The sequence below is a fragment of the Balaenoptera acutorostrata genome, chromosome 20 (assembly GCF_949987535.1).
Source record: "Balaenoptera acutorostrata chromosome 20, mBalAcu1.1, whole genome shotgun sequence".
Lineage (NCBI taxonomy): Eukaryota > Metazoa > Chordata > Mammalia > Artiodactyla > Balaenopteridae > Balaenoptera > Balaenoptera acutorostrata.
This window is the reverse complement of record NC_080083.1, coordinates 40,486,063-40,511,116: the sequence shown is the minus strand read 5'-3', so window position 1 is coordinate 40,511,116 and position 25,054 is coordinate 40,486,063. Positions and strand designations below refer to the sequence as shown.

At 56.2% G+C, this 25,054-nt stretch overlaps 1 protein-coding gene across 1 annotated transcript; it reads right to left on the bottom strand.

Annotated features, from left to right (window-relative positions):
• Nucleotides 1-541: 541 nt before the first annotated feature.
• Nucleotides 542-8,629, bottom strand: C1QL1 (complement C1q like 1). Its single transcript, XM_007180253.2, has 2 exons — nt 7,723-8,629; nt 542-1,778 (listed from the first exon to the last, which is right to left on the bottom strand). The coding sequence occupies exons 1-2, from the start codon at nt 8,317-8,319 to the stop codon at nt 1,599-1,601; spliced, it is 777 nt and encodes a 258-aa protein (XP_007180315.2). The 5' UTR covers nt 8,320-8,629; the 3' UTR covers nt 542-1,598.
• Between the last annotated feature and the right edge of the window lie 16,425 nt (nt 8,630-25,054).

The following is a 25,054-nucleotide window of genomic DNA, read 5'->3' as shown; positions in this document are numbered from 1 at the left end:
TAGTTGCTCTGCGGCATGTGGGATCTTCCCAGACCAGGGCTCGAACCCGTGTCCCCTGCATTGGCAGGTGGATCCTTAACCACTGCACCACCAGGGAAGTCCCTGTGTCCTATTTTAAAAGCTATTTAACCTCTTTGCAAAAAGAATAAAATCTACTCATCCAGGGGCTTCCCTGGTGGCGCAGTGGTTGAGAATCTGCCTGCCAATGCAGGGGACACGGGTTCGAGCCCTGGTCTGGGAAGATCCCACATGCTGCGGAGCAACTAGGCCCGTGAGCCACAATTACTGAGCCTGCGCGTCTGGAGCCTGTGCTCTGCAACAAGAGAGGCCGCGATAGTGAGAGGCCCGCGCACCGCGATGAAGAGTGGCCCCCGCTTGCCGCAACTAGAGAAAGCCCTCGGACAGAAACGAAGACCCAACACAGCCATAAATAAATAAATCAATAAAAAAAAAAAAATCTACTCATCCAACCTTCCAGGGCTCTTGGAAGACTCAAGTGAGATGACATACGTGAAAGCCTTTGACAAACTTTAAAGTGATGCATAAATAATAAAAGCTGTGTTTATTGAGCATATACATGATACCTCTTTAATCCTCAGTCAAGTGAGGTAGGTTAGGTCTCCTCACCTACATATTATAATGAGAAAACTGAGGCCCAGGGGTGAAGCGCTTGGGTCAGGGTCAACCAGCATTTAATGCAAAGCTTGTTCCTTTCATTGATGTCACTAACCCAGAACTGAGTTAGAAAAGAGTGACACGGCCAGGATTCTACACCGTGGCACTGGGACTGGAACCTGGGTTTCCCAATTTAAAACTTGCTGTGCCTTTGGAATGCTGATGCCGCTTTCAAGGTTGAAAAGTTGGAGCTTTTCCACCCTGGAAAATGATGATGTAACTGGGTTGCCTCCTATTCCAGCTGCCCAGGCCCACTTGGGCTGTGGTGGGCATTGGGCCCCTAGGCCCACCTCCTCCTGGAGCAGCTCTGGCTCTGGCGCCTGGCTCCCCCCGGATCCATGAGAAGCTTTCAGCAGACTCATTCCCAGCCTGGAGGAGGGCAGGGTTCACGGTCCCCTCCTGCAACTCCTCTCCAGGGCACAGTCGGAAAGCCAGCGGGGTAGAAGTGTTTTATTATAGCTTTGGTCAGACGGGGCGCAGCCGGCCAGGGCTGTACCTGGGAAGCCATCCAGCCCCCAATACACCGCTTCCCCAGGCAGCGCCACCCCAGAGCGGGTGGGCAGCGCATCCGAGCACCGGGAGCGACCCCGCCGAGACCTCTCCCCCAGCTGGGGCGGGCTGGTGGCTAGGGTGGGCAAAAACAATCCTATTGTACAAATATACAGCACGGGCCGGGGCGGGGGCGGTCGACACCGCCTCCCGGGGAACCGGGACGGGGCGCGCTGGACCCGGCTCTGCGGCGAGACGGCAGGAGGGCTAGCTGCGGCCCGGACGGTGGTGAGGGCAGGCCGGGGGCGTCATAGCCGGGAGAAGCCGGCGGCCGTGGCGGGCAGCGAGGGGGTGGGGGTAGGGGGACGGGTCATCCTCTGCTCCGCCGGAAAGGGACCTCCGGGGGGATAGGGGACGGAGGGGTCGCGAGGAGCTCAATCGGAGTAGATGATGAAGCCGGAGAATGTGCTGTATTTGTTGCTGTTGCCGCCATGCGCTTTGCCTCCGTCGAGCTTGATGAAGACCTCGTCGCCCGCGTCCAGGTGCAGGATCACGCTGTTGCTGGCGTAGTCGTAGTTCTGGTCTGCGTCCTGGGCAATGGCGCTGGCCCGCACCTGCGGGGTTGGTGGGGGTAGGAGAAGAGGGGTGTGTGTGAGAGGGGAGGGGAGGAGGAGGGAGAGAAGTGGGGTCGGGGAGGGAGGGGGACCGTCAGAGGTAAGGCAGCTACCTCTGGAAGCCCCCAAAGCCCCACCTCTAGCCCCATCAGGGCTCTCAGCCTGCTTTTCTCCCATCATCCCACCACTGCCCTGTCCAGTCATAACTGTGTGTTTTGGGAAGGGGTTACAGAGGAGCCTTGGATTTCTAGGGCAGGTATAATCTGGGTCTGAATTGGCAGTCAAGGTGTAATCGGCCTCCTTAACTCCCCTAGGTCTCACTGTCTGACTTCAACAATGTTTCCAGGATGCCCCAGCCTGGAACTCCCTCCTTGCAGAGAGGAATTCTCTGGACCCCTAAGGGATGGAGGGCCATCCCCTCTCTCACCATTGGTTCCTCTCTGCCTTATTGTGATAATGATGCCTTACATTTCAGCCACATCCACCTGTTCTTATGTCAGTGGATGGACAGGAGGGCGCCCCTTGGCCTTATAGGTTTAGGCCTGGATCAATGCCAGGCTACTAGTAAGCAACCACACTAGTACCAGGACCTGCTCTGTGGACGCCTTGCCTGAAGTCCATTCTGGAGTCTTTCACACCAGAGCAGTGAGATGGAAGGCCTGGTAATTACTTCCCCTCCCAAGGCTCAGGTTGGGCCTGCATCCCACCTCCAAAGAGCTGTAGCTATACCTGTGACTACTCCCCGACCCAAAGAGGACTTCTGGCTCCTCCTGTATCACCCCACGGTGGTAGAAAGGAAGTGGATGGGAAGAAGGGAACCAAGCCTTATATCCTTCTGTGATCCTCAGTCTGATCTGATACCCTTGCTGGTCCTTGTTTTGATGGAGGAGGGGCGGGACAGGCAGGACGATGGGGCAGGGGAACACCAGCCTTTGGATTTGAAGCCTGACACATCATTTGGGGGGCTCAGACTATAATCATAAGATATTGAGGATGTGCGGTGGTGGACAAATTCCTTCCAGGCATTCCTTTCCAACCGCTGAGGCCAGCGCAAGTCCTGAGCCACCTGATCTGGGGCCTCTCCAGGATATTCTGGGTGGAGAATGGGAAGAGAGGAGCCATCTCCAAGTTCTGGCTTGTGGTGTGGGGAGGCTGCATTGAATGGGGTTCTCTCAGCCAGACTCCTCAACAGCCCCTCTCCAACCTGCCCCTTCCCCGAAGGCAACTCCCCCAAGGGCTGACAGTCAGGGATGGACCAAGCCAAATTAGGGGAGGGACCCATCCTCCCTCCTGGACGGAAGGCAGAACTGTAGATCAGCTGTGCCAAAGCTGCTGACTCAGCAGCAATGCTGCACCAGGAGGACCCGACATATTTGCATACAGTCTGCCATTTAGAGCCCAGATCCTTTCAGGCCCTTCAGCCCTCAAGCTCTTCTTCCCCAACCTGGGAGGGAATTGTTTGGGGCACTCGGTTGGGAAAACTCCTGGTCCAGCTAAAGGTGGTGGAAAATCAAATGAGGGAGAGATGCCATCTGCCAAGGAGCTCAGTTTCTCCGTTTAGAAAATGGATGAGAAGATCCTGCCTCACCACTGCCACCAGTGTAGATGCTTTTTGACAGTGAAGGAAAAAATTTTTAATCTTGATGGGGCTTTGAGCTACTAGGAAAGAGCTGAAAGCAAGCAGCCAACTCCTGTATTGTTCCCTGGGCCCTAATCCTGGTAGTATTTATTATTACACATGCATTTCATTATCTTTGCTAATAAATTACTATTAATAACAATTATTTTTATTACCCAGATTAATTTAGCCTTAACTCATTAAAACAGTGTGCTTCTTAATAGCCAAATCCATTAGAATACCGTCATCTGTCATCAGGAATCTCCTGGTGATGTGACAGGCATCAGAACTGTTATGTTTATGTTTATTATTTATTCATCACCATGATTGTTGCTGTGATTATCCTAACTATCCACGGAGGCAGGGAGAATTAATGCTCTTCCATCCTTAGACAGTGGGGGATCCAGGAATGGAACCCAGGGGTCCTGATTCTCTGCACAAGACTGGAAACAGTTGAGGCATCCAGCTCCTCCTGGGGGCCGAGGGGAAGTTTGGGGATTTGAGGTTGTCCTGGAAGCAGGAAAGCAAGTCTGGGGCTTGTCAGGAGGGGGCGCTATAGAAGCACCTCTTCAAGGGCTGCCAATAAAGGAAACTGAGGCAGTGGTCCGATTAGGGGCCTGGAGTGGGGTCGGGTGGAGGCAGAGAACCCAGGAAATGTGCCTCTACCCCCAGAGCAATGCTGGGGTTTTGGATGTGCAGGTGTGGCTCCCACAGGCAGCCAGCCTGGTCCACAGGAGACTTGTGCTTTCACACCATTGCTGGGTCCCTACTATGCCAGGCACTGGTTCTGTGCTGTGAAAGACATTACAGGCCAGAGAGGACAGCAGGGGGCCCCTCTCCCCCCAATCAGAGAGGCTGATCTCCAGTTAGGTCCTTATACCATGGTCCCCAACTTACACACCCCACCACTTCTCACCTCACTCAAACTCTGGTGTCCAAGCCCCTGCCCATTTGTAATACTTGTCTTCCCATAGGCCCTGGCCTGTCCCCACACAGTCCCCTCTTCTCTAGCCCCGTTTATCAATTTCACGTCCTCGCCCAGCATGTGGGATCTCAGTTCCCCGACCAGGGACCAGGGATCGAACCCATGCCCTCTGCTCTGGAAGCACGGAGTCTTAACCACTGGACCACCAGGGAAGTGCCTGAACTGTGGGTCTTAGAGGGAGCTGCAGGGGGCTCACCTCACCCAGGGCACCGGCCCCAACCTAGAGTCCCTTCCTCAGGCTCCTCAGGTTCCCATGTCCTAATGACCCGGGCTTAGTGCCATCAGGCTGTGCAGTGGTGACTCAAAGCTACCCCTAGGTAGAGGGGCTGGTGGGCCTCACACAAGGACAGAGAGGGGGTCTCAGCACCAGGCAGGAAGGTGGTGACTCCCCATCTCCCCATGTTGCCCAAGGAAGGGCCAGGGCCCAGATGCAGCTCTGCCTTCCGGAGGAAATTCTGGAAGCCTCTCTGCAAGGCAGGAAGCCAGGAGGGAAAAGCACAGAGCCCAGGGTCACCCCTGGACTTGAAGGCGTGGGAGGAGCAAGCCCCTCTTTTCTGTTCCCACCCACTGCCCAGCCCCATCAGTTTTTTCTCCGCTCACTTGAATGTCCACCTCTGAGCCAGCCTTTCCCTACACTTGACCTTTTCATTTTCTCCCTAGTTGTGTCTCCTCACCTTGGGGACCCAGGTTCACCTTCCTCTCCCCCAACCAGGTTGGTCTGAGCTGGGGCAGGCCCCATTGAATCTCGCCCTCCAGCCGACACATCTGGGGACAGGAGTGTCAGTGGTCTCCCGATGCTCCTCCCACTCAATAATCGCTGGGGTGTGTTATTGTGTGTTTACTACTGTCTCCCCTGCACAGACCACGAGGTCCTGGAGGGCAAACAGACTGAACCTCTGGAACCCCAAACCTGGCTCCTAGCAGGGGCTCAAAACTAATATAAAGAATGACCAGTGAGTCCACGCCCCGGGCAGGGGGCTCCTCAGGCCCGGGGTGGGGACCTGTCACCCAGCAATTCGCTGTTTCAAGGTTCGAGTTTCTTATCCCCATTTTTAACATGAGAACCGTTGAAGCCTAGAGAACTTGGGACACAGGTTCGAGCCCTGGTCTGGGAGGATCCCACATGCCCCAGAGCAGCTGGGCCCATGAGCCACAACTACTGAGCCTGTGCATCTGGAGCCTGCGCCCCGCAACAAGAGAGGCCGCGACAGTGAAAGGCCCGCGCACCGCGATGAAGAGTGGCCCCCGCTTGCCGCAACTGGAGAAAGCCCTCGCACAGAAACGAAGACTCAACACAGCCAAAAATAAATAAATAAATAAATAAAATTAAAAAAAAAAAAAAAAAGAATGACCAGTGAGATTAAAGGAGTCTCTTGGACAATCTGGAAGAAGTCACAAAGGATGTAGGGGAGGACCAGGGCCTATCACCCCACTGCTTGTCTTGGATTTTTTTATGTGTGTGGAGGAAATGGTCTGAGTAACTGTTAAAATGCTGGGTCTCTGAAACCCCTGGTTAAAGCCACCTCATTTCTTCTACCAGCCTGTGGTGCCACCTCCTTGTCAGGCTCTGTCAATGTCCTGCCCCGGGGGGTAAAAAGAGGCTTTTGGGTCAGTTTCACCTCCCTGAGACTGAAGCAAGTGTTCTTGCCCCAAGCACACACCATCTTTGGGACCTCCTCTTGTCTCATCTCTGGGGCCCTGCGGCACCCTCCTGAAGTAGCGCAGGGTCTAGGGCCCACTGGTGGCCTGGTGACCACCTCCCTATTCAGGCAAGCTGGGCCCCCAGCCCCCTGAAACCTCAACTTCATGCCAGCCCAAACTTTCTTTAGGAAAGGAAGAAATTCCATCAATGAAGGTGACATTGTTGCATCCCTTACCAGCGATTAATAAGGGGAATTGCGGGGCTGTCTGCAGAGATGGCCCTAACTGGATACTAGGGCCTCCCATTTGGTCAAGAACCAAGGACAAAGAGGAGAGACACAGGAAGCCTGATAGACACAAGTGGGAGAGAGACACCAAAGAAATAAAGAGGGGGGTGAAACCCAGGGGTGAAACCCCTGAAACCCAGGGAGAGACAGATAGGACTGGTAGACACAGGAGAGAGGCCAGCACAAGAGATGGAGAGATAGGAGAGAGGCAGGGGAGAGGCAGAAACCAGAGAGAGCAGGCATGGGAGACAGGGCAGGGGGCAGACCTACAAGCACCTGGTAGGTTTTTTGCTGACTCTCAGGCCTGTCCTTTCCCCCACCCCCCAAGCCAGGGTCTGCCTCAGGGTAGTGCTGCAGTGGGAGGGGTTCCAGCAGGATCTTGGGTCTCAGTCGCAGGAGATTCCTTCCCAACTCCCATCAGCCTAGCTTTAGTTCTGATTGGCACAGACACCTTCTTCCACAAGGATGCTCCGCTTGACTACCCCAGGGGCCCCAGGCCACCGTGGTCTGGGAGCACTGAGAAGGGAGGGGGAATCAAAGCGAAGGGAGCTGGGTAAAACTGTCACCCTGGGGCAGGGTTAGGTCAAGATTAGTCCCGGGGCAGCGGTTCCAAGGAGAGCGCGAGGCATTGCTGGTCCCAAGTACCAAAGACCTCGTGAGCTTGGTGCCTGCCACTCTGGTCTCTCCGATGGGGATAGGGAAGGAAGATGATCCCCCGACACCCCAGGAATCAGGAGTTGCAGCTGGGAGGCAAAGAGGAGGGGAGTTTCCACCTCTTTGCCCTGCCTCAGGAGGAAAAACTTTACCCCCCAGGCCGTCTTCTTGTGCGGTTAGCTCTGACACAGTGGGAAGGGGCCGCGCAGTCCCGGGTTTTGCAAAGGGTGTCAGATCGGCCCAGTGGTCCCTTCCTTAGGGCGGGGGATGTATTGCAGCTAAGGCTTTATGCGCTCGGCTCCCTTTGCCTTTGTGCGCAAAACATCTCCTACAGCTCGCCTTCTCCGCTTGCGCGCCTAGCGCTGCGCCCAGGCGCCCGTGGGCGCTGAAGCTGCCTTTCCCCATAGCCCATCCTGATCCGTCCCCTCATCGCCAGCTGGTATTAACCAGAATCCCAGCTCTCAGATGCTGTTTCCCAAGGGCCAAGCCCCCAAGGGCCAGTCCGCGCGCCCGGGAGCCCAGCGCTCTGATTATTTGGATTTATCTCCCGCATTTCCATGCCGCAGGTGCCCAGCGGCATTTGCCTTGGAGCCGGCGCCCAGAAACCGAGGAGTTAGGGGTGCCAGCCAGCTTGGACCATCCCAGCCTGTAATGCCTAAGCCGCTCCAAGGGCTCCATCTGCGCCCTTCCGTACCCTTCGGCCCCGGGGTCCCTGGATGCCCTGCCCCCAGGCCAGCCCCATGCCCCCGCCGGGCCCACCTGGCCGTTCTTGCAGAGGTCCGCCCACATACTGGTGCCGTCGCCGCCGCGCATGAGGACGTGGTAGGTGAAAAAGTAGGTGCCGGGAATGTTGCATGTAAACTTGCCGCTGGTCGCGTCGTAGTTGTTGCCTAGGTTGGTGACCACGTCGTCGAACTTAAGCACCTCGTAACCCTCGTGAGGGTTCTTGAGGCCGGCGTAGAAGGCCACGCGCGGCACCGTGGTATAGGTGGCCGTGCTGATGGCGCCGCTGCCCCCCGCGCCCGGCAGCCCGGGAGGGCCGGTCTTGCCCGGCTCACCCTTCTCCCCGGGTGGCCCCACAGGACCCGGAGGACCCGGGTTCCCCGGGGGCCCGGGAGGGCCCGGCTTGCCTGTGCGTCCCGGCTTCCCCTGGGGACCCTGCACCAGCGTGGAGGGCGGGGGCGCGCCGCTCTGCTCGCTCAGGGCGTCGCCGCCGTCGGGCCGCGCGCCGGCGCCGGGGCCCCGCGCGGGGTAGGGGTCGCACACCATGCGGCAGGTGCCCAGCATCTCGTAGTGGCCATCCGGGCCGCCCGAGCTCACGAGCACGGGGATGAGCACCACCAGCACCAGCAGCATCACCACGCCCGCGGCAGCTGCCAGCAACGTCTTCCGGCCGGCGCGGAGCCTGGGGAGCGCCGGGCCGCCAGGCCGCGCCGTCGGGGCAATGGTGCCGGCGGGCGGGGGGCGCGGGCAGGGCGCCCGCGCTCAAGGGCGGTCCGGCGGGGCCGAGGGCATGGGGCCGGGCCCGGGGCGCCGCGCTGCGCTGGATGCGCTGCCGAGCCCAGCCGCCTGCTCCTGCCTCGCGCTTCCCTCCCGCGGCGCGGCAGAACTGAGCGCGGCGGCCGCCGCCTCCTGCCTGATTCCTCCTGCCTCCCCGCGCTCAAGCCACCGCCCCCTCCGCCCTGTCCAGCCCCACCCGCTCAGCGCAGCTGTGCGCCCATGAGGGGTGGGGCTGAGGGCTGGGCCGGCGCCTAATTGGGCCGCGGACGGCAGGGCTCCGCCCACCAGGAGGGGCGGGGCCGTGGGGCGGGGCCGCGGAGTAGAGGGCTGGAGCCGGGAGAGGAAAGGGGAGACTGAGGGAGACAGAGCCTCGGAAGTGGAGAGGGGCCTAGAGTCTGAGACATAGAAGAGGCTCGCATAGAGAAGGGAAGAGTAGGGACGAAAAGCGAATGGAAGAGAGGGTCATAGGGAGAGCTAGAAAGCGCCGAGAGGGATTGGGAGGGAGAGGACTCGAGGGTCGCTTACGAGGAAAGCCGAGAGAGACAGAGAGAGGCACGAGGGGCCACGGCCCGCAGCGGGCGGAGGCTGGGGTAGAGCACCCCGGTCTTCAGGGGACAAAGAGCGACTGAGAGGAGGACGGAGCGGGGAGCAAGAAGGAAGGACAAGGAAGAGGGTTATGAGTGGGGAGAAGAGGGGAAGGCAGGAGGATGGGGAGGGGGCCAATCCGCCCTCAGGCCTCGCAGACAACCTGTCCGGGAGATGGGGGTGGTGGTGGGATGCCTGTCAGGGTGCCCAGCAGAATCCCGAGTACTAACAGCTGCCGCTCCCTCCTCTCTTTTTGGCTCCTGGATGTTCCCGGGACGCCTTTTCCCAGGAAGAGCAGGATTTTTCTACCCACACCTCCTTACCTCTGCTCCTTCCTGCCTGCGCTCCAGGCCAGGTCAGGCTGCTTTTTCCTGGGGATGGGGCCGGGGGCTCCTCCATCTTACTCTGGTCACTTCCCTTCTCCCTGCTTTTAGGCAAGGCAGAAATCGGGGCCCTAAGAAAGTGGGCACCCCAGGTAATTTCTCCGTTCTGACAGCACAAACACATCCCTGGGTGGTGACCCCCTCTCCCAGCCTCCATGAGGAGGGGTTGATCTCTCCCAGTCCCTCAGCTCTCCCCTCCTACCCAACCTCGAGCCTCCTGAGCTCCTAACTCTTTTCCCCATCAGGTTGTATAAGGCAATCCTCTTCCTCAAGTGCAGTAAAGTGTTTAGGCTGCATAAACGAAACAGCGTCTGCTTCCATCAAAATATTTGTCACATTATTTGAGGCCCAGTTTGGGCTGCTCCACTGCTCCTCCTCACCCTCCTTTATCCAGCCTACCCGGGAGGGCTCTGCCATTCAGAGGCCACTAGCTGCTGCTAAAGGATGACCCTCCAGCCCTTCTCCTTTCTCCTGAGAGGACCCCTCCCAAAGCTGAGATTGATTAACCCCACCTGAGCTGGGAGGAGGACAAGAACAGGAGGATGTCAGGGGCGGGGGCTGGGGGCTGTGAGAGAGGACCTTTCAAGCACCGCCGAGCCCGTGCTAGAGTGATCCCCTCGCCAAGGAAGGAGCTAAAAATTCAATCAATAGCATTTATTCAGGGTTTTCTGTGTGCCAGGCCCTGTGTTGACTGCTTTACAGACGCCATCACACCAGATCTCCACAGCGATCCAAAGAGGTAAAGCCCATCATTACTTTCATTTTACAGAGGGAGAACTGAGGCTCTGGGAAGTTAAGAGATTTGCCCCAAGTCACACAACTAATAAGCGATAGAGCCGGGATTCAAACCGCCAGCCTGGCTCCAAGCTCTTCTAACCGCCACCCAGTTGGGTCTCTAGGTACCGTTTACTTCCTAGAGGGAGGAAGGCATTAAGTGCAGGGGGAGGAGGACAGCTAGACCTCCCCAGGCTCGGGAAGAGTAGTCCCGACTCTCGGCAGTCAGTCCGGCCTCCCGTCCCCCACGGCGGTCTCCCCAGTATGAGTCCCCCAAGAGCGACAGGGCTGGTGACCCGAGGGACAAGTGCGCGGTCGTCGGCGTATCATTTGTACAATCCCGCGCCCCCTAGTTCGCGCGCACACGGCTCTCTCCTCCGCTGTGCCGCTGGGGCTCGTCTGTCACCCGGAGTCCTTCCCGAATCCGCCGGGGAAACGGCGGCTGGTCGCCCGAGGCCGCGGAGGGGCGGGAGCACGCACCCCCGGCGCTTGCCCGGGCGTCCAGGGGCGCGCTCGGCGCTGCAAGGCGGCCCGCCCCCCGACCCGAAAGAGCGCCCGCTCCCCTAGCGCGGTGTGGCGTCTCTGTCAGCCCAGCCGGATTCTCCCCGCTTCGCTGGAGTGGAAAATAACGGCTTCAAACTTTGCAGAGAGGAGCCGGTGCCAGCACTTTAATTAACAGCCATCTTGGCCTGTGAGCCTGGGCCACCGGCTCCGTGCCTCCCGCAGGCTCGCCGGCCCCGCCCAGGTCCCCGCAGGAGAGGGACCTGGGACAAGAGGGCCTGGCTGATTGGGGGGTGCGTCTGGGACGAGGGCGCGTCTCCCCAGCTTAATACCTGAGGACTTCCAGCCCTCCTACCCCATCCACCCCGAATTCTCTGAAGCCTGGCAGTTGATGATTCCGGGGTTAGAGACCGGCATGCCAGTCCCAGCTGGTGATTTTAGGCTACCGACTAACCAGCAGCGTCTCAGGTGTTCTCCTCTGGAAAAGGGGTTGTTATAAGGATTAAATGAGTAATAATGAAGGTAGCAAAGCGCTGGCCTCAGTATCTGACCCTTATTAGGCGCCAAGTAAAGGATGGCTAATATAATTATTTCACAGCAAGGCCCTTCCACCACCCCGGGGCATGGGGTCTCCTCATCCTGCCTTTTTTCCTACAAATTGCTGTGCTTGGCGCTAGGAGAGGAGGACAATGGCCTATGCTTCCGGGTTCAGAGACAAGACTAGATGAATGAGAAAGGAACCCAGGAGTTCTGGCTCCCAGGCCTCTTCCTCAACCACCTGCCAAGCCCAGGGACCCAGGTTTTCAGAAAAGGAAAGAGGTGAGCCCCAGGGAAGGGAGGGAGGGCAGTGCTATCTGTAGCTGCGGTACTGCCAGTGCTGGGGGCTGAAGATCCAGCTTTGCCTTCCTTACTGTGAGTGAGAGCTCCCTCCCTCCTACAGCCCCCATCATTCCAGAGGTGAGGAGGGGGTACTGGGCATTGGGGTGCTATATGGTGGGTGCAAGAAAGTGGGTAAGTCTCTTCTTTGATGCATGGCTGACTTTAGGAAGCTGGGTGGCTGTTCTGTGGTATTTTGAGGTTCTTTGAATGAACGTGAGTGGGTGTGAATGTGTAAGAGACTGTTTGCATTAGTGTGTGTCTGGGTTTGTGAGTGATGAAAAGGAGTGCAGTGCCCTGACTCATCGGCTGGCAAATCTGTGTTCATTTGTTCACTTGTTCACTCAGTGAACATTTACTGAAAGCACCGAGCTGGGCGCTGTGAGGTCTTAGAGGTGGTGTGTCCAAAAATGATCAAGACCTAAGCAGTACTCCTAAGGAGCTCACTCTTTGGCAGGGGACACAGGCAGGAAGAAATGATAAGTGCTATGATAATTATGAATTTTTTTTAGCACTTAGTAGTACAAGATCTTGTTCTAAGCACTTTGCGTGGATTACCTCATTTAAATGTAACAACCTATTATCATGGATTTAAAACTATTACATGGCTTATATCATTTCATATCAATAACCCCACCAGGTAGATACTATTGTTTCCCCCATGTTATAGCTGAGGAAACTAAGGCTTGGGTAGAGGTTTGCACTAGGTATTATGAAGCACAGATGGAAAACTCCCTGCCCAGAGGACTCTAGGAAGACTCTACAGAGGGGAGGTATCATTTTTTTTCCCATCTATTCATCCATCCACTTATCCATCCTCCATCCATTCTATAAGCCCATATTAATTGATCACTTATTATCAAAAGATACAGTGATGAGCGTGAAAAGTCTTCTGACCTTATGTAGTTACAGTGTATGGTAGAATCGTGGACAATTAAACAAGCAACTGCTATCCAACTTGACAAACTGCCTGGGAATATGTGGGATGCTATAGAAACACTCAGCAGTGTTGCCTAAATTCATCTGGAGGCAGGGAATCATGGGAAGCTTCCTGGAGGAGGTGATATTTTAGTTAAGCCCTGATTAAAGGATAGCAAGGTGAAGAGGATGGCTGCCAGAGATGGAGGAGAGAGGGAGGGAGGGAAGATTATTCCAAGCAAAGGGAGCAGCATGTGCTAAGGACAAGACTGCAGGGCCTCAGTGGGCTGTGGCAAGGAGTGTATAATTTATCCTAAGGGCAATAAGAAACTACAGAAGAGTGTTGAGTGAACGATATCAGATTTTTTAAAAATTAATTAATTTATTTATTTTTAGCTGCGTTGGGTCTTCGTTGCTGCACGCAGGCTTTCTCCAGTTGCGGCGAGTGGGGGCTACTCTTCATTGCAGTGCGTGGGCTTCTCATTGCGGTGGCTTCTCTTGTTGCAGAGCACGGACTCTAGGTGCGCGGGCTCAGTAGTTGTGGCACGGGGGCTCAGTAGTTGTGGCGCACGGGCTTAGTTGCTCCTTGGCGTGTGGGATCTTCCCGGACCAGGGCTTGAACCTATGTCCCCTGCATTGGCGGGCAGATTCTTAGCCACTGCGCCACCAGGGAAGCCCAATAATCAGATTTTTTCAGATATCCTTTGGGCAGGAGGGATTAAAATAGAGTAAGAGTGTCATAGGGTGATTAGGTAGCAGGAGGTTGCAGTGGTCCAGGCGAGAGCTGATAGTGGCCTGATCTGGATGGGATGGGGGTGGGATGAGGAGCAGGAGACTTCCAGGTTTCTGGAAAGATCTTGAAATGTTTATGAAATTAATGAAGGGTGGATGAGTGTTTTTGCCATTACCTATGTACCAATATGTGCCAGACATTTTATATACTCTATTTCACTTAATACTCACTGGAAGTCTAAGGAATAATCATTATCATCTTTACATTGGCGATGAGGATGCTGAGGCTCAGAGAGGTGAAGTAACTTGCCTGGGATCACACAGCTAGTAGGAGAGAGAGTCAGAATTAGAACTTGGGTCTGTTTGACCCTGGGTGGGGGCTCTTCACCACTCGGCCCAGCAGGTGCATACCTGGTAGATAAAGCAAAGATAGGTCCTTTAGAGAGAAAGAAAAGCTTGGGTTAAGGCTCAATTATATAAAAGGCATATTTTTGGTTTTTGGTTGAAGCCACTGGTCTGTAGCCCTGTCTTGGACAGGGTGGGGAGCTGGGCATCAAGAGGCAGAGACTGGCTCTCAAGGCTCCGTTAGGCCACCAACTTGCCACGTGTGTTGGGGAAGTCTCATCACATTTTAGGGCTTCCCATTTCTTTCCGTGGGCTGGAGAATTGTCTAGGGCAGCTCGGAGAGGCTGTGATTCTCATGTAAAAGAAAACTCCTCATTGTCATCTGTTAAAATATTTAAAGTCCCTTCATGACATTTTAACTCAGACACTTGCAGATCCTCCATGGGAAAAGCCTCCATAATTGCAGCCCCTCTTTGGAGAAGGGGCATTTGGGAGAATGGAAGTTGTGTCGTGATTTGGGGTGGGGGAGCCAGGACACACCAGGCTGGGACTCAGGTTGGTGAGGAACCTCCTTCAGGAGCCCCTCCCCCAGCCCCATATCCTAGGAGGAGAGAGCTAGCGGGATGAAGGGGGCAGAGCCCAAGTACCCAGGTCACAGGTAGGTTTTCTGATGCTCCTGGGCCAGAGAACTCTGGGCCTCATGCCTGAGGGTTCCAGGGACCTGCCCAGCCCTGGGCCTCCTCCTGCTCAGCCCCTCTGACTGACAGGCAGCCACAGGCAGCCCATCCCAATCCAGCTCCAGGGAGGCAGCTCTGAAAAGGGCCCCCGCTGTAGGAGGGGAGACCTAATCGGAGGGACCGTCTCCCCTCAGCCCAGCCTGCATCTCTCAGCTGCATGTATAAGTAATGAGGTTCTGCAGCCCCAGCAGGAACCAATATAATGGTGGGTGCGCGGGGTCAGCCTGAGAGACAGATAGTGGGATGTGGGAGTGACAGGCAGTGCAATTGTGCTGAGCCTCCTGCAAAGGCAGCAGAGGGAGGGTCCGGCCTGGCCAGCGCGGTCCCCGGGCTACCCACCCCCTCCCTCAGGCCTTGACTCTTCCAGACCCACCAGCACCCCAGCCCCAGCTCCCAGGCAAATTGGGGGAAGGCAGGGAGGAGGAGAAGTAGTGGGGAGAGGGAGGTGGAGGAGGGACCGGGCTGGAGTTGGGCATTGGTTTTCCTGGCTTCTGGGGAAGACACCCCCGGGTCTGAGGATGGGGGTGTAAGGGAGAAAGCCTCCTGCTCCCCAGGATGACTGGGGAGGGCTTTTTCTTTGGAAGCCCTGTCTCTTCTAGGAAAAAACCTTCCCTTCCATTCTCACCCGAGGAGACCTAGAACTTAGGGTCTGGAAATATCTTAGAGACCTCTCCTTTGACAGCGGGGGACACCGAGGCCCAGAGAGGGGACTTGGCTTGCCCAAGGTCAGAGGCCAATCTGAGGCAGAGCCAGATGGAACCCCCAGGGGCTCTTTTCAGGACCCCACTGGTGGGGGTCAGGGGGCAAGAGGAAGAGGGGCTGATTGCTCATCCCTGTCCTAGGTGGTCCCCAAAGACCCTCTGAGGGTGTTAGTGGAAGGTTCGACTCAGAGACTTCTGGCAGCTGGGTGTGAGGGCTGGAACCCTGGCTGCAGCAGTATTCCTGGAGAGTCCAAATCAGCCAGGGGCGGAGGTGGCCCAGCCTCCCTTCCGAGTTCAGAGCGGTCTTTGAGCACCTCATCCATACATTTGAGGACAGGAGTGAATGAGATGGGATCTCTGAGGTGGCAGAGCCAGAAGAGCGGTGGAACAGAGCAGTGGGTGTTTAGTAAATGTTAGTTAAACAGACCCTGACCGTGCCAGCTTCATGGACGTGCAACTTGTTCACTGACAAAAGCCCAGCGCTCAGAAGGGACCTGCATTTAGTTTAATGCTCTGCTGTCACCATCTTGAAATTCTTAACAATTTTTGAACAAGGGACTCCACATTTTCATTTCGTACAGGCCCGTAAATTATGTAGCTGGTCCTGGCCCTGAAACAGAGACGTGGTTTGTTCTTGGAGGGGCTCCTCTGGCCCCTCCCTGCCCCAATTTCACCCCTAGATGCCCCAAGTGGAGCGGAGCCCAGAGCTGGGAGAAGCTGGCGTTCAATGAGCTTCTTGGGGGTCCCCACCCTCCAAAGGCTGACCCATTCACTGACCCATCACTCACTCAATTGCCCATCACTGACCCAGGCCAGGATGTGTTTGGAGGGGGATGCCCTGCCACAAGACTCCTGGTCCCAGCTGTCTCTTGGGAAGATGTGGCCCCTCTGCTTAGTCCCGCCCCCACCCCAGCTAGACCAGGAGGGGCTGGTGGAGGCGGGGAGGCTTAATTAGCAACCCCAGCCAGGCAGCAGGCGGTGGGCACAGAGCAGGCTGACTTTTCCCGCTGTAGATCCGCTCTCTGGGAGAGGCACTAGCTGGCTGGCTTAGGCTCTGGCTGGGCTATTTTAGGAATATTCTTAACTCTTCCTGCGCCACTGCCATAACTGGACTTCTCTTCCAGAGCACATGCCAGCTCCAGACTGTCTTCCCCCTGATCCCTCCTTCCTGGCCCCTGCTCTTCCTCTCTGGCAGCTGAGAAGGACAGTTTTCTCGGGGGTGGGGCCAGTTGCCTTTCGCCAAGGAAAGTGTCTGTCTCTGGCCTCTGAGCCCTGCACCTCCTCCCCCTCCGCCTCATCACAGCTCTGCCCTAAGGAGATTGGCCGTTTTCAGCACCATCCAGCCCCTTCTTCTCATCTTATGAAATTGGGGTAGTTAGGCGCCCCCACCCCTGTGAAAACAGCTGATCTGGGCCCCAGAGAGGAAGATGGGAAGCCGCAGTCCTGGCCTCCACCCTCCGGCAGAGCAGCAGTCGCCACCGACCTGACTTCAATGCCGCATTAGGGCTGAGTTTCCAGCTGGGTGTTCCACGCAAGCAGCCGAGCGTATCATGGGGTTCCCTGTCCCTCTTTTTCTCCCACTCCGGTGTCTGGCTTCCTGGACAAACCTACACCAGGATGTAGGTATTACCTGGGCAAGGCCAAGGGGTGTCCCACAGGGGGCCAGGAAGGTCCGGCATTTATAAATCTGAAATTCTAGCCAAGACGGGGGAAAAGAGCTCAGCTCACTTGGTGCTCGGAGTGTCCTGTGTCTGTGCTGGGCCTGCCTGAGCTGGGAGACCCAGGACAGCCAGGATTCTGGTGCCATCTGTCAGGCACATGCCTTGTGGGACTAGCAGTTGGAAGTTGCCACCAAGTCCTACTGGGAAAACCTGCCCTGGAGATCCAGGCACATGGCCAATGAATCCATGCAAATGCCCAAGGGCCTGTGCTGGGCGCCAGGTAGAGTCGATCAATAATTGATAATCAATCTCTGCCTGAGAAGGGCTACTGTCTTGGGCTGGTTCGCCAGGGTGTCTGACCACCAGCCCGGGCCACGGTGTTGACGGACTGGGGCAAGGAAGCCCTCCCCACCCAACTCCCCCTCCGCCCGGTCCCCACAGCCAGGCCAGCTCTGGGGGTGACTGGGTGGCCTGGGGGTAGCACGTGAGACCAGATGAAAATGCTTCAGCTCTCCTCAGGGGCTACTGAGGGGGCTCTTGCGATGGGGATGCCTGAACCACAAGTCCTCCAGCCTCCAACTTAGAAAGATCCAGAAGGATTTATCAAAGTGTCCTGGGGAAGATTTTGAGTGGAGAGAAAAAAATACCTTCTAGGGACTCGGGGAGAATTCTCTGTGTTTTTAAAAAAGTAAGACCCTTCCCCTTACCTCAAATTGAGAGACATGAATAGGATGCAGGAGACTGGCTGTACAGGGGGCCCCCCTCTCCATCGGGTAGGGGTGCAGGCTTCCTGAGGCCGAGGTCTGGAGGAGGAGATTTCTGGCTCCACAGTCCCTGAGGAAGACACAGGGGCGCACGGGCTAACCCGAGTCGAAACTAGGAGCTGAACCTGGGGGTCCTGGGCGCCTGTCTCTCCACTGCAGCCCCCCTCCCCCTCCCCCATGTTCCCTCCCCATCAGCTCCCAGGCTGGGAGCCCCAGCTGGCGGAGGATGTCTTGCTCCTCAGCAGCTGGGATTTGTAAATATTTATAGGAACATGGAACAGATCAGTGGCTGACAGGCCCAAGGAGCGGGCAGGGGCCCTGCCTGGAGCTCAGCGGCTTCACCCCCCTTCCCCACCCCCTGACCTGATTTGAGGGAGCCCAGGATGGCAGAGATGGGGGTGATCAAGCAGGACGTGGTCCCGGCAGCCTCCACACTGAGAAACACCAGCTCAGAGGATGCATCTGTCCATCTGCCCCTGGGCTCTGCTTCCACACTCAGAGTCACTCCCATCCTGCCACGCTCACCCCCACCCACTCGTGCACTCACACACCCATCGCCACGCTGACTCCGCCCTCAACACGTTCTTGCAACACTCATGTACGTTCATTGTCACACTCATGCGTATGCACACACGCTTTCTAACTCCCACATCCATGTTGATGCTCACTCTCACGCACACCTGCTCACACCTTTGCACACACACCACTTCACACTCACAGACCCACTGGAGCCCCAGATCCCAGTTACTCCTCACAGGTCTTAATCACAGGTCGTGGGAGAGAGCCTTCTGGTTTTTGCCCGAGGTGTGTGCGTGCACACGTGTGTGTGTGTGTGTGTGTGTGTGTGTGTGTGTATGTAGCAGGAGGGAATAGGCCCTGAGGTCAGGGGATGAGGGAGAGGGAGGAGGTGTGGACCAAGAGCCCTTCAGAGCTGATAGCAGCCCATAACTGAAGTAAGACAGAGGCAGGACTTCCCTGGTGGCGCAGTGGTTAAGAATCCGCCTGCCAGTGCAGGGGACAAGGGTTCGAGCCCTGGTCCGGGAAGATCCCACATGCTGCGGAGCAACTAAGCCCAGGCACCACAACTACTGAGCCCGCGTGCTGCGACTACTGAGCCCGTGTGCCACAACTACTGAAGCCCAGGCGCCTAGAGCCCGTGCTTCGCAACAAGAGAAGCCACCACAATGAGAAGCCCACGTACCGCAACGAAGAGTAGCCCCTGCTCGCCGCAACTAGAGAAAGCCCGCGGGCAGCAACGAAAACCCAACGTAGCCCCCCCAAAAATAAAATAGATAAAAATAAATTTAAAAAAAAAAGACAGAGGAAAAGGCAGTCCAAAGAAATGGAGACTGACAAGGGTCAAGGCAGATGGGGCGGGAGCTGGGGACAGAGAGGTCCCCCCTCCCCCCCATGAGAAGCTGTCACATTGTTGTTCCAGTGGCCTGTGAGACCAGCACCAACCCCCAGCTGGAGCCTCTCCCCCTCTGGATCTTGTCACTGTGGCTTTTCTTTGCTGCTTGGGCAGCCAGGAGTGGTGACAAGCAGGGAAGGCAGTGCCCAGGGCAGCGAGCTGTGCCACTCCAGCCTGGCTGCCAACTCACCCATCAGTGCCCATCTCATCACCCACAGGGACCCAGATGAGACCAGTGACCTGCCTGGCTGTCCTTACCTTGAGGGCCACAGTTGGGGGAGGGCGGCAATTGGATCTCCTTCTCCAAAAAGCAGGCGGTGAAACCAGACCTTGTCCAGGTCCCCGGACCCGGAAGCTGGGCTTGGGAAGCGGGGCCAACTCTATGCTCCTGGGCACCCAGGCACCCACCAGACGTGGACAGGAACCAGTGCCTGAGGCAGGGGCTTGAGGAGGGGGCTGGGGAAGAAAGTCACTAGGAGGAACGAAACATGTTTTTGGCATAAACTTTGTATTCCATTTGTTTTACCGCGCACAGAATGATGTCCCCACACCCGGTGCCCCTGTGTGCTGCATTAAATAATCATCCTTCTCGCCTTGGGTGTGTCTCAGGGTATTAGTTCTGGGGCATCAATTGGTCAGCTTGTGCTCTGCAATCTGGGAGCAACCATTTCTATAAAATCAGAAAGGCAAACAAATAATAATATTGAAAAGCAGGGAAAGTTGTGCTGACTGCAGTTTTCCTGTTTTTTAATCGTCAGTGCAGCTTTCCAACAGGTTTTGACGTTCTGATTGATTCATGCTTTCACAGGTTCATTCACGTATCTTCTCAACAACAATTACTCACGCAGGTGCCAGGCCCTGTGCTGAGTCCTGGGAGCCAGTGCAAACGCCAGGCAAGGTTCTGGCCTGCACGTTGTTTAGAGTTGATCAAAGAAGACAAACAAATGCACGACAAAGCCTGGTGCCCCCAGGAGACCAGGGAGCAGTATTCAGGTGCCACACATGGGGACCCAGATGTCCTGGTCTTGCAGCTGAATGTTGTGAAAATGACACAGAATCCCTCTCTCATCCCAGGATCACATCTCCTTCTCACCCCTCTCCTGCCTCTGCAGGTCTGCTTTCCTGGGCAGCCAAACCCTCTAAGAATGGTGATTGTGAGACTGAATCTCAGCTTGGACACACACTGCCTGGGTGACCTCAGGCAAATCAGTCATCTCTCTGAGTCACAGTTTCCTTCTCTGTTAAAATGCAGTGACTAATACCCATCACAGGGGTACTATCAGCATCAAATGAGATTAAGTATATGAAGCACCAAAGATGGTGCCTGGCAGATAGTGGGGGCCTTGACTCATGCTAGCCCCTTCCCCTGCCCCTTTGCCAGAAGTATGCACTGCATCTCTCCTCACTGGCAGGGGGAGGAAACTTGGGGGAGGTTTGGGGGTGTGGGAAGTCCCGGCAATCCATGCACCATGAATCTGTACTTCATGCAGTCCTCCCAGGGAGTCCGGTTCTGCTCTGAGGGAAGCCTCTTTATGTGCAAGTAAGAGGGTGGAGAGGCCTGGCTTTGCCTCCTGGACCACCTGCATATTCCACAGCCCCTTTCTTCATCTCATTTTTCCCCTCTCTCTGGCTCTCAATTATAAAAAAGCATTCTTGTGTGTGTGGTGGTTGTGGAATGGTGGTGGTGGAGGTGGTGATGGTGAACCTGGTGATGCAAGTGATGGTGGAGGTGATGATGGTATTTGTGGGGGTAGTGGTGACAGTGGTGGTCATGCAGGTGATGGTGGAGGTGATGATATTAGTGGTGGTGGTGGTGATGGTGAAGGTGGTGATGGAAGTGATGGTGGTGATAGTGGAGGTTATGGTGGAGGTGATGATATTAGTGGTGGTGGTGGTGATGGTGAAGGTGGTGATGGAAGTGATGGTGGTGATGGTGGAGGTGATGGTGGAGGCGATGATGGTATTGGTGAGGGTGGGGGTGGTGATGGTGAAGTTGGTGATGGAGGTGATGGTGGAGGTGATGATGGTTTTGGTGGTATAGGTGGTGATAGTGGTGATAGGAGCTCATTTCAGAATCTTATGCTCAGATTTTAAGAGCTGGAAGAGAGCTCAGTTCCAGATGATCCGTTGAGGGCCTACTATGTGCCAGGCCCTGTGGGGCTCACTTCACTTCCACAGCAACACACGAAGATTGCTGTTTCCTTTTACGGATAAGGACATTGAGGCCACAGAGAACAAGTGACCCGGCTACCTGCTCACAGCTAGTAAGACATGGAGAGGTACTTAAGCCCTGGGTCCTTTGACTCCTAGCCCCATGTTCCTTCTTCTGCCGTCATGAAGCCACCCACATGTCACAGTAGGGAAAATGGAGACCCAGAGAGGCTGATTGATTTACCCAAGGTCATGCAGTAGTGAGAAGCAGAGCCTGGCTGTTTTCTCTGTGCTTCTAGATCTCAGCTGGGGCTGAGGTCTCACTGAGGAGGATGGAAGGACCACCAGTGTATCCCCCCCGCAGCCCTGACAGAGGCACAGAGCACAGACCTCCTCAGGCCCCTGGGGCAGGTGCTGTATCTGCTGTCCTCCTGACCCTCTACACTGTCAATTTCAGTCTCCTTCTCCAGGCTCAGAGTGAGAGTGACAGACGCCCAGCTGCTGCCTGACCCAGTACACTTGACACCCCTCCCCCAGATCTGACCGTGGGCCTCCTTCGGCCCGCACACCGTGCTACAGCCGCTCTGACTGGCGTTGAGCTGGAGGGCCGGGGAGTGGCACCCTCAGCCCTCATCCCTGTTGGAGCTCTGAGGTGGTGAGCTCAGGGGTCTGGTCCTTGTCCTTTTCTGGTCCTACACCTTAGTCCTTAGTCTCCTGCACAAAAAAATGGGTAGCTCCATCTTGACCCCCAGGAGTTAGTGAAAAAAGGGAAGAGGAGAGAAAGAATTGTACCCAGACTGTACATTGTCCACAGGCTTCCTCCCTCAGGAAGCCTGCCGGGACTCACCCCACATAGTTCCACTCTCTCTGACTCCCTCTGACTGTCCCTTCACTCTCAAAGCCATGTGTCTGACTCTGTCTGAGTCATGGTGATGCTGATGGTGGTGATGTTGGTGGTGGTGATGATGGAAGTGGCAGTGGAGGTGGTGGTGATGATCAGAGTAAGGTAGGACCTCCTGGAGGGAAAGAGGTTGACTGGTCACTACCTTCCTCTACATCTTCCCTCGCCTCTTTAGTAATAGCTACTATTTATTGAGTGTCATTCACAGAACAGATGCATGCTCAGTATTTTATATGAAATAATTCATTTAATTCTCCCAACAACCCTATGAGGCAGCTACTAATATTCTAGAGATGAGACAGCTGAGGCACAGTGAGGTTAAGCAACTTGCCCGAGGTCAACAGCTAGCAAATAGCAGAGCCTAGACTCCGCCCCAGCCCCCGCCAAAGTCTTGACTCCTGCCCTCTACTTCTGCCCCAGGAGAGCAGAGCTCTATACAGGGGAGGAGAGCTGGTGGGTAAGTATGTGTGTGTGTGTTTGGGACTTCAGGGGGCTCCGCTCTCTTGGGGTGTCCATGGCCAGCAGTGCCATTCTGACTACCTTCCTGCCTTCACCTCTCTTGGGAGCGCTGACAAGGGAGGTGAGGATGGTGGGTGTGTGGGAAGGGATAGGTTCTACTGGGTAGTGGTCACAGAATTTCTGGGGGGGTGAGGGACTCTGCCTGGCCCATGGTAGGCAGTTCACCCCAGCTTCTGGCTAGGGCTCCTGCCCTCGGGAGCTCCATCCTGCCGGCCTCGTTCCCTCCCAGGATCTCATTATATCCCTAAGAGAAACTGACAGCCTCAATATCTTACTTTGCAAATATAGTTTATTCCTTCAATAAAGCCGCCTGCGCTGGGGAATGTTTAAGCCCCACTCTCCCCCGAGAGCCTCATTTGAATTTCTAAAGTCTTTAGTCGGCTCCTCCAATGGGGCAGCTGGGTAATGAAAACGCAGCCGCTTACAGGGGATTCATTTCCTGTCTCGTCCAGTCTCCACCAGGATGGAGGAGCTGAACTGACCTAAAGAAGAACCCTGGCTACCTGGATGTTGAGGGAGGGCGGAGGCAGGGAGGCCTTGGCATGGGCCTGAGCACCCAGGGACCCCTCCACAGGGTGTCTATTCTCAGGGACCCCTAGACAGCATCTCTTAGGCCACGGTGCTCCCCCAGAGGCGCAGCCCACCGATCCCTGGGGGTGAGGACTGCTCCCTGGCCGGACCCCTCTCTCTAGGGCAGCCCCTACCCCCGGCCCCCATGGGAGTCTCTAATTAAAAGACCGGCACGCCCCTGGGGGACTCATTAGGCCCGCTGTGCAGAGAACATTTAATCATTGCTCAGAGCATCGATTGGAAAATCAATTTCTTTGTCTCTCCGCACGCGGCGCTGGAGAAGTGGGGGGAGCGCTGACCTCCTTCTGCTGCCATGTAAAGTGCTGCACATTTAATCTGGGAACAGAAATCAATTAGCCACTTACGAGGTTGGCTTTAGTTACCAAGTCGGCAGGGCCCGCGCCACTGCTCAGCGGCTGACAGAAGCGAATCTCCTTACACCCCACCTGGCCGGCCTCTCTGGAGCATCCCACCAGCTCTCCGGGGTCCCCTTCCCACGCTGGACACCTGTTGTCCAGACAGGCCCCCAGGAACCCCAAAGAAGTCCTGGGAAGGCTCCTGGAAGCCCCAGGTCGCAGTCACAGCCTCCCGGGCTAACCCCTTCCCGCTAACCCCCACCCCCTGTGCTCAGCTCTTCAGCCCTGAGAAGAGACACGGAGACTCACCGGAGGCCTGTTCAAATCTCAGTTTTGCCTCCTGCCGGCTTCGGCGATGTCAGGGAAGTTGCTTGACCCTGCTGGGTCTCAGTCACCCCGCGAGCACCTTACTCATGAAATGGGAATAATAAGAGTACCTACCTCACCAGAGGGGACGATAATTCTATGAGACCATCTGAAGCACTTACCAGAGTTGAAGGTCAGAGAGAGACCTTTGCATGCACACCCGCGGGGCAGTGTCCCTCCGGCCAGGCAGTCAGCAGGGTCAGAGAAGGGACAGTGTGAGTGTTGGGGTGGTGAGGGGTGTCTCGCCATGTCTCGCCTTCCCTTCAGGACAGGGCAGGTCGGCTCAGGCTGCCCTCACCCTCCCGTTTCCCCCACCACCTTCTGGGGCTCGACTCTGAGTCCCCACCGAGCCCACTCTCCCCCTCCTATCTGTGCAGCCTCACCTGTGAGGATACGCCCCTCTCGCCCCCCGTGCCCACCCCACACAGCTCCGGGGATACAAGTTTTCCAGCGATGTCTCACACACCCAGAGTTATACATACCCAATTACACAGAGTTGTACAGTCTGCACCCCCCATCACAACACAGTTTCACAGAGTTTCTCCCACAGTTTCCGTCACAGCGTCTTCTCCCACAGCTGCCACACACCGCCCCCCCCCCCCCACCGCTGCTCGCACACACGTGTCACCTGTGGGCTCACCTGCAGGGCCCCCACCCTGCAGAGGTGCACACTGGCGGCACACGCGCTCACACGCGCACACACGTGTGCGCACACCCGTTCCGTAATAATATTAGACATGCCATTTCTTTTGTGTGACAGTTCCAGTAGAGATGCTCAGAGCTGTCACTTGGATGAAAAATAATGCATAATCCTCATCTTCCTTCCTTCCCTTCCCTTTCTTTCTTCCCTGTTTAATGAGCTCCTAAAAATATTCCTTGCTGTCTCGCCGAAGCTGTGGGCTAAGTGTGAGTCAAGCCTCCCTACCCCGTCCCCACTCCCCACCCCCAGCCCTTCCCTCGGGCCCCCTGAGTGGGCTGCAGGGTGAAGGGTCAAGACTAGTCTCAGGGGCCTGGCCAAGCCAAGGTCAGGCAGAAGGACTCTCACCCTCCCTGAGGCCTCCGCAAATCTGTGACTCCCGCTTCTCCCCATCCTGGCTAGCCCACCTGAGCTGGGGAGAGAGAGGCGGGGGAGACGAGGGGTGGGAGCAGGAAGAAAGGCAGAAGCCAGCCTCTGATACCTGACCACCCTCGGCAACCCCCTCCCCAGCTCTGGACCAATTTCACAGGAACCCTCACCATCATCTCTCCCACATCCGAGGGAGAGGCCTGCATGTAGCCGAGGTCCCTTCTCCACCTCCTAGCATACCTGCTTCACTCTCCCTCCCAGAACTCAGAGGAGA